General features: G+C 40.7%; 1 protein-coding gene across 23 annotated transcripts in view; it reads right to left on the reverse strand.

The window, feature by feature from the left end:
• The window catches only part of ANK3 (ankyrin 3), a 755,326-nt gene that overhangs the window by 159,092 nt on the left and 581,856 nt on the right, over positions 1 to 14,378 (reverse strand). For 20 of the 23 annotated variants that reach the window (XM_066348428.1, XM_066348429.1, XM_066348430.1 and 17 more), the window contains 7 exons: positions 13,270 to 13,467; positions 11,363 to 11,461; positions 8,773 to 8,871; positions 6,608 to 6,706; positions 3,019 to 3,216; positions 1,296 to 1,394; positions 903 to 1,001 (listed from right to left, as the gene is read on the reverse strand). In XM_066348428.1, coding sequence (XP_066204525.1) covers positions 903 to 1,001; positions 1,296 to 1,394; positions 3,019 to 3,216; positions 6,608 to 6,706; positions 8,773 to 8,871; positions 11,363 to 11,461; positions 13,270 to 13,467 — 891 coding nt within the window. The remainder of the gene's footprint in view (positions 1 to 902; positions 1,002 to 1,295; positions 1,395 to 3,018; positions 3,217 to 6,607; positions 6,707 to 8,772; positions 8,872 to 11,362; positions 11,462 to 13,269; positions 13,468 to 14,378) is intronic. The other 3 variants (XM_066348437.1, XM_066348442.1, XM_066348444.1) reach the window with 1 other exon arrangement.

Raw genomic sequence — 14,378 nt, forward strand, 5'->3', positions numbered from 1 at the left:
TACCTAAAACTTGTTCTCTAAAAGTATACAAAGTAATCTAAAATAGCCCAAGTTCATTGATCTATGTGTACAAGAGGTTTGATCTAAACAGCAAGTTTAAAGAAGAGCACTGAAGCTTCCCCAAAGTGGAAGAGTAAAACAAAGATACAAAAAGCATTAGGGATGCTAAAAAGTTCCTTCAACCAGTAGTATTTACTGAAAGACTGGACAGCATTTAGATTGTATTTCTATCATTCCAGTGTTCTTTGATCACAGCCACTTGCTCAACAATAGAGAACCTACTAAAGCAACAGGACTCTATTTAGCTATCTTTCAATAAACTCTTCTGTATGACTCACCTCTCAAATCCCAATACCAGAGTGATAAGAAAGCTGTATACTTTATGCATCTTTTTTTTTTTTCTGGGAAATCTAGGTTGTCGACTGCTCAATAATGCCTTGACAATAAGAATAATGATTCTCTTCAGCAATATTAAAAACACATAAGCAAAACCTCCCAACTTATTTTATTAAACACAAATAATTTGAAGTCACTGTTTTATGGCCGGGGAAAATGTAACACATATTTTATAACTTTGACAAATCAGAACTTTCTTACACCCTCAGGCTGCACTTCTGTTTTTAATCTGGTAAAGGGTCCATTAACTCCATTTCTTCTCCAGGTTGCAGGATGTTCTGGATTTTCAAGGAAAATCAATCAACAAGTAAATATTTATTGAGCATCTACCACACGAGATGACTAAATAGCTGAAGGCACAGATTTCCTAGGAGCTTATATTTCTGTGATTTTTTTCGGTGGAGTCTAAACTGGGAAGATGCTACAGAAGATGGAGAAGTGGAAGCAGATACAGAGATAGATGGACACTGGCAGGCATTGTCTGCATGCTGTTGAATTACAGGTACCTTTGCAGCCGCATGAGGTGAGGCTCCTTGGTCCAAAAGCAGAAGGGCCACTTTCTGATTATCATAATGTGCAGCTACATGCAGTGGAGTTAGCCCGCTCTGAAAACACGTGCAGAAACAACAACCAGTGTCAACAGCGTCTTAACAGTAGAAGCCTAGATTTAGGAGATGGTATTAGATTGGATACAATGAAGAGTGTAATTTACATTCTAGTTTTCACAACACTTGGACCCCGGCATTTGCCTTCTATTTCCGAAATGCTCTTCGTCCTATGAGACTTAAATATATACATAGTTTGGTTATAATTTAGGTGGCTGTTGGTGAATATTAGCAAGTGCTCGGCTTGTTACCACGGAAGCGGCCTGTTCCACAGGGTGGCTGCGGACCCCCTACCTTCCCAGCAGCATCTGGAGACGCACTCTTCTGCAGCAGGAGATTGGCTACTTCAAGCTTCCCATATTTTGCTGCCACATGAAGGGGAGTAAATCCTTTCTGAAAAAGGAAACACAAAAATAATGAATGGTAGAAATGACACAAAGGCTTCACTTTTCTGGAACTGATGAGTTAGTCTAACAATGAAGAGAAGTTAAGCCTGCATTTAGAACCAAGACTGGTAGATAGAAGTTGGTAAGAGTCCTCTTACTAACAAGGAAGAGCAGGATTTTACACTTTTCTCTGTCTGCTGATTGGGCCACAATAGTCCACTAATGCTGGGACTAATTGGTCTTCTAAGTATGATGAATTTGGGGAACTAGATCTGGGGTTTATTCTAGGACCATTTTAGGATTTCATGTTGTAGGAAGAATAGATTCTAGATTCCAGGTGCACTTTGGGTTTGGCAGGCTAGGGTACCCCAGAGCAAGTCTGGAGACTTTCCCTTCCTCTTTTGCTATTTTCACGTGTATAAACATATCTTTGTGTTTGTTCCGATCTTTAAGAGCAGAAGCCAGAGATTCTCATACCTTAGGCACCACCAGTAAACTGAAAAATAACACATGGTTCTAGCCCAATAATATGTAGAGTTGGACACTGAGGTTGAGCAGCTAATCTCGCTCGCTCTCAACTCCTACAAGGATCTGAGTATCAAGTAGTCAGTCAGCAAGCACCATTAGGGAGGGTCCCAAGTACGAGACAGGACTGCAGGGTCCTCAACACATTTGACCTCATCAGATTTACAGTCAACTAGAGCCAGTGGGCAGCTGGGCTGGTGGAAGGCTGGGACACTCAATACCCACAACTCATTAGTCTGTTTCATACACTGAGTGAAATCAGGAGCTTACATCTCAACTCTGCTAAAGAACCTAAAGAGTGACAAGGGATGAAGTTTGAGGTAGTCACCATTTTTTTCCAGATAGTTTGCCAAGTATTTGTAATTATTGTTAATATCTTGTGCACTGATTATAGGTCTCCTCTCTTATTCTCTGCAATAAGGGATGCAACAACATTTCTATCTAAGATATGCCATAGGCCAATTCATCTTCCTATCACACTTGCAAGGTTTACATAGTATCATAAGGAAAATGAGCTCTAAATTACATATTCTGCATCTGCAGAGCAACTGTGTGGAATGTTACAATCTAAGGCATCAGGTTGACATAAAAAAAAACAAACCAAAAATCAGACAATAGTAATAAAAGAAACAATAAACAAAACGAACCCAAGAAAAACTGCCATCCTGATTTGAAAGTATTATAAAAGTATCAACCAACTGAGCTTTGATAATGCAGTTTGTATATGTGGCCTTAGCCAGAGAAATCTCTGGCTGTGTTTTTAAACCATTGTTTAAGTCTATCAAATAACATGCAAGAAATCCTGATTCTAGATATTAATAAGTTTTCATTAGAAGATAATGTACTGAGAAGCTTAAAACAGACAAGCCAGACACACACAAACTTACACATACCTTAAATTACCTCCCCCACCCCCAGGCTTTGCTGGCCACATTATTACTACCCAGGGATCCCAAGTATTAGTGGCAATATATAGCCTTTGTACCCGTTACTGGGAATAGGTACAAGGGAATTGTAGGGAGGATATATTTTGGAGGACACGGCAGGAGTTGTAAGGAGGATGTATTTTGAGGGACAGAGCAGGAATCTAAGGCTTGCTTTCATACCTTTGTTGTTATAGATAGAGATGCGCCGTGATCTAAAAGAAATGCGGCTACGTCCTCATGCCCTTCTCGGGCTGAAAGGTGGAGTGGGGTGTACCCAGAAGTCGTGGCTGCATTTGGAGACGCTCCTTGCTGCAACAGCTGTTGTACTATATCTGCCTTCCCTAATCGGGCAGAAATGTGCAGAGGGGTTTGGTCATCCTAGATGGCAAGGCAGAAAAGCAAGCTGATTAGCTGAGAAAACAATGGTGCAATTGTGAAACATTTAGCAAACTGCTTGGTATCCGACGCTAAATTCAACTCTTTTATTCAATACTAAAAAAAAAAATCTCCTTTATTTTTTCTTCAAGGTTCATAAAGGTAGAGATGGTAGATCTAAGCTCCTTAAAAACCCTTCTACTTAACTCTGACTGTGAAAGTATGAACGACAGGTCTACGTACAAATTATCCCCACTACCACCTGCCACACTTTATCAATTTTTTTTATGTCCAATGACTGTTTTTTGGGAGATAAGGGAATGTATCCTAGTCAAACTTAAATACCTGGGAGGGATATCATACTTCTACCAGTTATTATACATACATATGGAATGAATTGTTTTATTGGTGTTGCCTTCCTTCCACCAAAAGCTGAGAGGGAGGGAGGCAGCACAGGGCTGCACAGGTATACCAGCAAAACAGCTCCCAGGCAAGAGGGCCGATGGGGGCTGAGAGCCAGCCGACCCTCTGTTTGCCAAGTTTTACATCCTGGTATAGGCTGCATCTGCCTTGAGTGGAAAGGTACCTTAAACAATTTACCCAAAGGCATGAGATACTCACTAAGTCCTGCACACTTAGGTTCTTATCCCCAAGTGGGAGGATCTATTCCTCACTTGCCCAAAGATGCCTTGTGGTGGTCCTCTAGAGCAGCGGTTCTCAACCTGTGGGTCGCGACCCCGGCGGGGGTCCAACGACCAAAACACAGGGGTCGCCTAAAGCCATCAGAAAGTACATATTTATTATACAATACATTTTTAAATAAAATATGTATTTCCAATGGCTTTAGGCGACCCCTGTGTTTTGGTCGTTCGACCCCCACCGGGGTCGCGACCCACAGGTTGAGAACCGCTGCTCTAGAGAGAAATCTTCTACTCAAATGAGAAAATGTTCAGGTAAATACTTTATGTGGAGAAGGTAGACAGAAAAGGGTATAGCATAGGATAATGCTTTGGAAAGTTAAGGTCAAAATTCTCTACTATATTATCAGCAGGAAGGTCAAGAAAAGTTAGGGGAGATAACACAAAGAAGAAGAGAAAAAGATAAATAGAAAATGGAAATAAAAGAGAGTTGACAAAAGGAAACTTCCTAGAACTCTGCTACCACCACCACTAAACATGTACTGAGCACCTGCGTGTCCCAGGCTGTTCTAATTACTCCATCTGCATAACTTCTTTAATTATCACAACAGTCCTGTGAATTGCAACTACCACTAATTCTATTTTCTTTTATTTTTATTTATTTATTATTTATTCATTTCGGAGAGGAGAGAGAGAGAGAGAGAGAGAGAGAGAGAAGGTGGGGAAGAACAGGAAGCATCAACTCCCATATGTGCCTTGACCAGGCAAGCCCAGGGTCTCGAACCTGCGACCTCAGCATTCCAGGTCGAGGCTTTATCCACTGCACCACCACATTTTCTATACAAGGAAGCTAGAAAAGGAAATGTGGCACAGAACTGATAATTAACCTGACTGATGTTACACAGCTAGTAAATGGTGGACCAAGGCTCAAGCCCATGCAGTCTGACTGAGGAATTCAGGCCTTAACCATGCTACATGCTCTCTCCTTAACAAACTGATAACTGTAAATCCTATCCTCAATTTCAGCTTGTGGGTAGAACCATTCCTTTGACACAAAGCTTGATAAGGAATAACACTCATAAAAGTAAGGTTTCTTATAATCCATGGTAGAGTACAGCCTCTCTCAACTATTCCACTTTACTGATGAAGTGGATTAACCAACATCATCGAGATCAAAGGTCAGAAAACTATAATCCAGAGGCCAAATCCAACTGCCAGCTGTGTTTGTAAATAAAGTTTTATTGGGACTCACTTATGCCCATTTGCTGTGGCTGTCTTTTCTCCACAGTGGTAGAATTGAGCAGCTGTGACAGCAACGGCATGTCCCTCAAACCTGAAATATTAGGCCCTTTATGGAAAAAGTTTGCGGACTTGTTTCTAGAGCCTTTAGAAAGTCCTACATGTGGCACCACAGAACACTGGACACTCCAGGTTTATGGTCTGCTGCTTAGAATGTCACAACCTTTGTACGCCGATTTCATGCTTACAAAGACTTAGGTGTGTACATTCCCACAGCAGTATGTTTGCACTAGTTATTTTACCAATATGTACTATATTTGCACTAATTACTCTGACAATATAATAAATAATATGGTAACAGATAAAACATGAGTATGAAAGGAAATGTTTTATTTCCCCTATGAATACTGAGTTGAAAGCTTTGGAAAGCCTTGAGAAGCCTTGATACATGTTGCTAAAAACCAATTAATATCCAATTAGATAAGGATGAGCAGCTGAACACACTGAGAAAATTATTAAAGGTGAGAAATATTCAGTACTTATACAGCTTCACAAATATCTGTGTCCTCTCAACCCAAAACTAAGAAACTGCAGATCACATAAATAAATAGCAAATAAATATATACTTACTTATTGTAGGTTAAAGGTAAATGATTAAGGCATTTACGCGGTTACTGACAATTCCTGACCGGAACTGCCATTTTGATAAACCAGACCAACCACACACCCCAAACAATGACAGATAAGTCAGTTTCTTCTGGAGGCTAAACACCAGGCAGAGAATGAAACATTCAAATTTAACCCTGAAGTTCCCTTTCTATGTAAAGGCGGATCCCTAAAGCAACTGTGATCTGAATCTCAGTTTATGGTTTCCAACTTGTAGAGAAAAAGTAAGAACTTCCTTTTTCCTTCTGTGGCTGTGATAGCTGACATGCAAGTCAACCATAAGACCTCATTTATGCTCCAAACGGTGCTCATTCTAGAAGCTCTGTGCATGGGCCCTCTCCAGAGAGTGTTTGTTTCCTAATCTGTTCAGGACCAGCAATGTGCCAAGGACACCAAGTTCTTTCTGGCACAAAGTGCCTGCTCTATGTAATTCTGTTAAATAACTGAATGGACAGATGTGCAGGAAAGGGATTTCTTATAGTATCACTTGGGTAGAGACTTTTTCCACTAGAGGTTGTTCACTACTTTATTTATTTATTTTTAGATTTTATTTATTCATTTTTATTGGAGAGAGAGAGAGAGAGAGAGAGAGAGAGAGAGAGAGAACAGGAGGAGAAGCGGGAAGCATCAACTTCCATATGTGCCTTGACCAGACAAGCCCGGGGTTTCGAACCGGCAACCTCGGCATTCTAGGTCAACGCTTTATCCACTGCGCCACCACAGGCCAGGCCCTGAGGTTGTGCACTACTTTAAAAAGGTATTCTTGGAAGGCAGTGTGCATCTATTTAAAGGTCTTATTAAAACCAGGGGATTCTCCCTCCATGGCAGATGCTCTCATGCATTGCACAGACCTTAGCTTTCGCTTCCACCTGAGCTCCGTCTTGCACCAGGTACCGCACGACTTCCGCTTGGCCGGACCGAGCAGCCATGTGGAGCGCTGTTTCTCCTCTCTGGGGAACAGGAAGGAGTCAGAGTAAATTAACTGCAGCTCTGAAGAAGAACGGCATGTTTTACTTGCATGAAGCTTATGATGTAGGCTTTATTTTTTAAATAATTAAAAAAAGTCCCAAAGCACTTCCTTATTGAAAACTAGGAGAGAAAGAAAATACACAAGAAAATACTGGGAGAAAAGAAATACACAAGAATTTCAGAGGCACCTAATTCATGATGGAAGGACTTGGGTGCAACCCTAGAGAGCCCAGTCATCAACAGCAGCAGAAGTGTTGGTCAGTGATTTCAACGTGGTCTCATTGAGGGTTGAAAGGTAAGTGCTCACTGGGGCTGAGGAGGGTGAGTGACGAGGGCGGGTGGGGAGTGCTCAGGAGAAGAGCCCAGGCCCTGCCGAGGGAGGCAGCCGCGGTCTGACACCTGTTGTAGCGGCTGCGCAGGATGCTACACCTTCCTATTCAAGAGGAGTGGCAGTCTGGAGACTTATGGACACTTCATTGTTGACCACAAAATCAGAACTAAAAACAAAACAAAACCCAAAATGCTGCCTGGGCTGCTGCCTGGGCAACACAAACACACGTGAGGACCAGACTTGGTGTTTGGCTGTTGGTTTGTGTTCTCTGCTTTTTCTCAACAGATCAGCATCCTAGTTGTTGGGTATTATCCCAAGGGGTCATTTTCTTTGCTAATGAACTCCCGCCACCTGTCCCTCCATTTCACCAAGGAGACTTCAATTCAGATTATTTATAAATAACAACAAAAATGAAAAGATTATAAATGACGTGGATATATAGAAACACAACCACAAAAATCAAATATATTCTCTCCCACAAGTGATATGTAATGAAGACATACCACACAGAACTTGCTCCTGTGTTTACTGGAAAGGCCATGAGGACGTAGTTTATCGTATCACCCAGTGTCCGCTGTATGAAGGACAACCCCCTCTCCATGGGGGCAGGACCAAGAAAGGCGGCATTTCAGCTGAGAAGCTGGTCTAGTCCTATTTGTTGATGTGCTGATGCCATCTGCTAGCAGACAGCCTTGTCGGTGGCACGCTGTCTGGGTCAGCGTACAGTAAACTATGGCATGCTCTTTCTATGCCAGAATGTGCCTTGTTTAATTTTACTTCTTTGGTACTCATGAGTCTAACTAGTGTTCTTATGCTTGAGGTCAGGTGTGCTAATATTATTGTGATGTCAAACTTAAAATCCTATCAAATAATGTCAAATGCTACTTGCAGATCTAGGTTGATTAGTTACTCCACTTATATTTATCCTGAAGCCGAGTCTTATGGTTCTGCACAGCAGTGTTTAGTGTGAGAAAACAGCCCCATCTGATCTGTGAACTGAGTTCCATGGGTTTGCTATACACGGTCAAGCACACTACAGAGAACTTACTCTGAAGTGACTTGAAATCACAATAATGATAGCATCTGAACCTTTTTTTTTTAAAGTGAGAGAGGGAGAGAGGGACAGACAGGAAGTGAGAGAGGTAAAGAAGCATCAACTCATAGTTGCAGCACCTTAGTTGTTTATTGATTGCTTTCATATGTGCCTTGACCTGGGGGCTCCAGCAGAGCCAGTGACCCCTTGCTCAATCCAGCAACCTTGGGCTCAAGCCAGTGACCTTGGGGTCATCTCTATAATCCCACACTCAAGCCAGTGACCTCAAGGTTTTGAACCTGGGTCCTCAGCATCCCAGACCAATGCTCTGTCCACTGTGCCAATACCTGGTCAGGCAATATGCAACACTTCTCAATACTTCTATTGTACAACAAAATTCTCTCCCTCTGAAAAAGCCTTATTTTTAAAAGCATAACAACCAGCAGTAATATACACAGTCCATAAGTCCTAACAATTAGTAACCAGCTAGTGATTGAATGGATCTTACCATCAAAGTAAAGAAAACCACAGGTCTTTTCAAATCTGTCCTTCTAAGTAGTCAAATAAAATTGTAATTATTTTATTTATAACAACAACAACAACAAAAATAAGTAGAGTAAGAGCAACCTTTGCAGTTTCTTAAATTCTCACAATTGGATCTTCTTTGTTAAAAGGAAACTTACCACGTTGGTGGTGTTCGGTGAGGCTCCATGATGCATTAGCTGTGATACGATATTTACATGCCCCATGAAGGCGGCAACATGGATTGGGGTAAGGCCCGACTGGAGGACAAAAAGGGAAATGTCCGTTTGATGTCTTATTACAAAAGGGCTTCTCTGCCTGCCTACCCATCTGCCTCCTGCCATCCACCCGTTCATCCATCCACCCATCAATTTAAGAAAACCCATTTATTGATCAGATGAGAAGCATCTAGACATTCATCACTATGACACAGATTCTTAAAGCAAATATATCAATGCATAATCATCACTTCCATAAAGCAAGTTTTATGACCTATGTCATAGCTATTAAAAAGGAAAGGTTTATATCACACATTTTATATAGATCTATGAAAACAACTTAGAAATAACTTGAAGGTTTTCTCCCTTTGCTATTAAATCTTCCTTACCCATATGACTGTGTGGGGGTGGGAGGCTGGGGCAGGAGAATGTGTTAGTAAAAAGTTGACTTTTATTTCAAATCTTATGCTGGCCTTCAAAAAGCATTCCCATGCACTCAGAATAAATTCATTATATTTTACATTAAAGGGCATGTAGCTTAATATATAGCCACCCTTTCAACAAATGAGCAAGTCAGCATTAATAGTCTCGATTATTTAGTTTTTAACAATATAAATTTATAAATTAAGGTGATATAAGTAAGACAAATATTATAATGGTCACCAGACTAGACCTTAATTTTTAAGTTTGTCTCAAAGCCTATATAGCCACACAACCTATAATGTTTCTGCTTTTTATATGAGATGATTCCATTTTTCATTTTTTAAAATATAATTCCACTTATAGCATAAACATCCTAATTTGGTAAAAATATTTAAAATGACTAGAAAAAGCTGACTTGTTTTTTTAGAGAAGGAGGTCAATGTCAACAGAAATTTGAAAAATGCCTGAAAAAGTAAAAGGAATTCTCTATGATAAAAGAGGAAAAATTCTAGTTGCCCAGACTTCAAATACTGGAAACTGAGAAAAATGGGGAAAAGGAAAATTATGTTATAATTTGGAGCCTTTCTCCCCTCAGCGGGGGTGGGGTGGGGTTGGAGTTAAAATGTGTGCAAGGAAGAGCCCTCATGCTGATCTAAACCACTTTCCAGAGCTCTGAGCTGGCAGTGGAAGCTTCCCCTCACTGGCTGCCACGCATTGAGAATTAAAAAAAAAAAAAAAAAAAGACTGTCATGCACAAAGAATAAGTTTATTACTTTATAACTAAAATAATAGGGTGCCTACCATGAAGCCATAAGGATGATAAAAGAGTAAATCAGTATTAATATTTCCAATTATTTAGTATTTTAAAAATTGTGAGTGTTACAAGTCAAGGCAAGCATTTCATTTACAGAGCCTGGGGTAATGCAACAATCACTAGATGGGATCTCAGTTTTGAGGTTTGCTTTAAATCCTGTTGTCGTAATTGACACATGCAACAAACCTTTACTGAATGATGTCCTATGGGCTAGGTATTGTGGGCATATAATCACCAGTAAGACTCACACCTGCCTGGAAGGAGCTGCCGTTTCTAGATCATGGCGCTGGTTGGGTCCTAAGTAAATCAGCTGACTGAGTGCTCTGATGGAAATATGCACAGGAGGAGGGGATGGTCCTGGGGAGTAGCTCCTAGCCCAGACCAGGGGGTGAGGGGAGGTCTCCTGGAGACGGCCCAGATTTGGTCCTGAAGGATGTGCAGGGTTATCCTGGCAAAGAGGGGGTGTGTGACACGCGGCGGGTGCAGAGACACAGAGGTGAACAGAAGGCTGTCCAGCCTAGGGAAGTACTGATGACCAGGACCCACAGAGACCAGAGTACCAGGATGGACTGCGGGGTAGGATGGGTCTGGAGGGTAAATGCCATGCTTGCTTTGCTATGTAGAAGGCTAAGCCCTCATGCTGATGGGTCTTTTTTTCTGAGTTCTGTATTGGTTTGTGCAAAAGATACCTAGAGCTAGCCCTTCACTAACTTTAGCAAATCTGAGTCTCATTAACTCTGAGTTTTTATAGAAAGTAATCCTCAGTTTACACACACACACAGAGGTTGTAATGTGTGGGCTTTCTCATTCTTGGCACATTTGACATTCTGAGCCAGATAATTTTCTGTTGCGGGAGGCTGGCCTGTAAACTGTTTAGTAGCATCTCTGGCCTTAATCCATTTGATGCCAGTGGCACCATCCAGTTGTGACAACTAAAAATACCTTCAGACCATTGCCAAATGTCCTGGGGGGAGAAGTGAAAAACTGCCCCCAGCTGAAGCACGGCATTATAAGATTTCATATAAACCGTGCTTTCAGTGACGAACTCACTGCCCGTGGAGCGTGAAGTCTGTGTTTGGGTTTATGACTCTAGTCATGGTGATGCATCTGCACTGACCCACCCACACTCTTGTCTGCTTTCCTCTGGGCTGGCAGCCCCTTAGGGAAAAGGCTCAGAGTATTGTCTGGGTCAATCACAGGTAGCAAAACTCTCTGGTCATCAGAGACGACACTGGAATCTAGCTGCTGATGCTGTACTTTCAGGACCTGGGGACGCAGAAATTCCACTTCTCTCACCTCAGTTACAGCTTGGATGGATGCTCCGTGTTTCAGGAGGAGTTCCATTACTTTAATTCGATTCTTCTTGCAGGCAATATGAAGAGGGGTAAAGCCATTCTGCAAGGGAGAAAGAGAGACACTTGACTATATTCACTGAAATTCAATTTCACTGTGTGTGGTTAAATATCTTTGCTAAAGATTTGGAAATGAGCAGTAACAACTAGTGCAAAAGAGAATATAGATTATTTTCTGGAGGCACAGGAAGCCTAGCTGGTCCTAAGAACCCACAGTGCCCTGGTAATGGTGAATATTTTTGTCACAATCCCTGGGAGCTGATGCAAAATAGTCATGCTGATTCTTTAGATTCTTTTATTTTGGAATTCATTCTTCCAAATAATATATCCCTTCTCTGCCTTATTTCAAACAGACTGAAAACAGCTGGCCCAGACACTTGTCCTCAAAGCCAAAATTTCACCAATGCCTATTCCGACATCTCTGCTACATTTTAGGGCGACTGCAAGACCAGATTGGACTGTTCTCATTTCTTTCAGCTTTAAGATTCAAGTGCTTAATCCAAGCAAGCGGAAAGTTCAACGGCCCAACAAAATTTGGACCATTTGGTTTAATATTTAATCTGATAAAAAAAGGACCTACTTTTCAACAATTCACCTACCAAATTGTACTGCCTCATAATTACGACCACGGAGCGTATTATAGTAGCCATTGAGAATTACAAAATATCAGGGTCCACTATAAAAGCTTAGGGCAAAGTCACTGTAGGTGGTTTGTGGACATTCTGAGACCAATTACCTGGCCATAGTCCATGCCAAGATGACTAACTACAACCTTCATCTGTTGTGAAATCGTCAGTCAGAGGAAAATGAGAGTGTGAGCCACGCCCTGTTTTAAAGCTTTTTTTCCCCCTGTATGGAAAATGAGTCATGATTGCTAATTTATTTTCTTCCCTTCTCAGAATTTAAAGATATGTCTGATAGACTGGGCAGGTCAACAGCTCTTGAAATGCGCTCTGATGAAAGAGCTTAGTTAAAATTACACTGGTCATGCAGTTGCCTGGGGTCTGAAGAGCTCCTCTCTGCCCACTCCTTGCTGCCCACTCAGAACCCAAGAGCCAGCACAGCATGACCCACTCAGCCAGGGCGCCTGCACTGCTGGACCGAAGCAGGGACCCTTCCTGAAATGGATGATTGGATGACAGCCTTCATCTCAAAATTACTAGTGAATTCATTTGTATTTACTAGCATGTGGTGATTTATTTTTTTCCTAAACATAGTTGCTTATTCTGAACTAAATTTAGACAGCTTACTAAATTAAGGCCATTTATTTTTTTTTAAGACAACAAACACCATCTTGCTGAGAAAACCAAACTATAACACTAAGTGTTAAAATAGCTAGTTGTTTTAGGACTTAAGATGACAAACTAGGCCAAACTTAGATTTGTGTAAGAAAGAAAAGCAGGCGACAAGGCAATATTTCATTGACTTACGTGGTTAACATAAAATTTTAGCTCATAAATTCCTAGACTTTTCATGTTTAAGATAAAGTTTTCAATCATTTTGACAGAAAAAGCTTTTAATTCACTGAACTATAACTTTATCTACAGTAGAATAAGATTGACTACCCCAGTCTTTTCATAGTTGTATAGTCTTTCGGTTTCATTTATATCAGAGAATCATCAGGGTAATCTGAAACGCTGTTAACAATTTAAACCCTATTAAGCCTTGTTTATGTCAGAAATAGAATGTTTCATAGATTTCCCAGAAGAATATTTGAAAAAGTTGAAAAAGAAGGACACCTTATTTAATTAGACCTCCCATTTCTACCTCTTGAAAGGCAAGCCCTCACGTTCAGAAGGGGCATGTTGACAGCGAGACAGCACAGTCTGGGTTTGTCGCGGAGCCACTCACCAGGGCTTTGGCATTGGGGTTCGCTTTCTTGTCCAACAGAACCTTGGCGACTTTGTAATGGCCACAGTGAGCAGCCACATGCAGGGCGGTTAGGTAGTCATTGGTGACGTCATCCACAGGCACATTATGCTGGAGGAGAAGCTGGACGCAGTTTAAGTGATCCCCTTGTGTGGCCATGTGCAGTGGCGACAATCCATTCTGGAACACAGTCGAGTCAGAGTTTATAGGTTTGCCTTTGAATCAGAAATGTGCCAAATACAAAATACAGTACAAATATGAACTTATTTTTCTCTGTTTTTTCACACGGAAATACCTTCTATTTTTTTTAAAAAGGTTTTGACAGCTGTTTTGGACTACAGCCACTATGAGAACTAGTCCTCCAACTTCTTATATCAACAGAAAACAAATTTTCTAGGTTAGTTTTGTCTCCTGATTTTAAAAGTGTGACTTGGACTAAAAGTGTGAACGCACCATTTATTGCATTCCCAGTGAATTAGAATTCATAATTTTTAGGACTGAAAAGGATAAAACAAAAGCAGGAACAGACTGGTATTCATTAGACTTATTTTCATTTTTGTCCTTATGAGTTACTAATACATGATATTAAATACTGTATTCATGCAACGAATAAACAGGTCTGTTTATACCACATTTTATCTCCTATCAATATAGAAAGGAAATTTTTTCATTTTCCATCAATTTGGTGCCCCCATGTGTCTATGATGAGGAAAGGCAAGGAACTGACCAAGCCATTAGCTCAAGTTTGCTTCAGTTAGCTGAAATCAACTGGGTTTAATGATACAGTTAATTCCTTGCAATAGGAATGAGTCAAGATGCATTTGAAGAGCAGAAAGGAGACATGCATGGGTTCAAAGGTAAATAAAAACTTAAAAAGGTTAGAGTGACACTTAGCATTCAGTACATTTCCTAATGAAGGCAAAAACAAGGAAGTTATTAAGATGTTAGTCTTAAACTAATATAATGTTGTATGTCAACTGTAATTTAAAATTTTAAAAATTAAAAAATAATGTCAGTCTTTCCGAGCATACTTTCTTTAAATATGTAGGCAAATTTGAGAAGCCTAGGAAATAACTAGAAAATTCAATAAT

This window comes from Saccopteryx leptura, chromosome 9 (assembly GCF_036850995.1).
Source record: "Saccopteryx leptura isolate mSacLep1 chromosome 9, mSacLep1_pri_phased_curated, whole genome shotgun sequence".
NCBI lineage: Eukaryota > Metazoa > Chordata > Mammalia > Chiroptera > Emballonuridae > Saccopteryx > Saccopteryx leptura.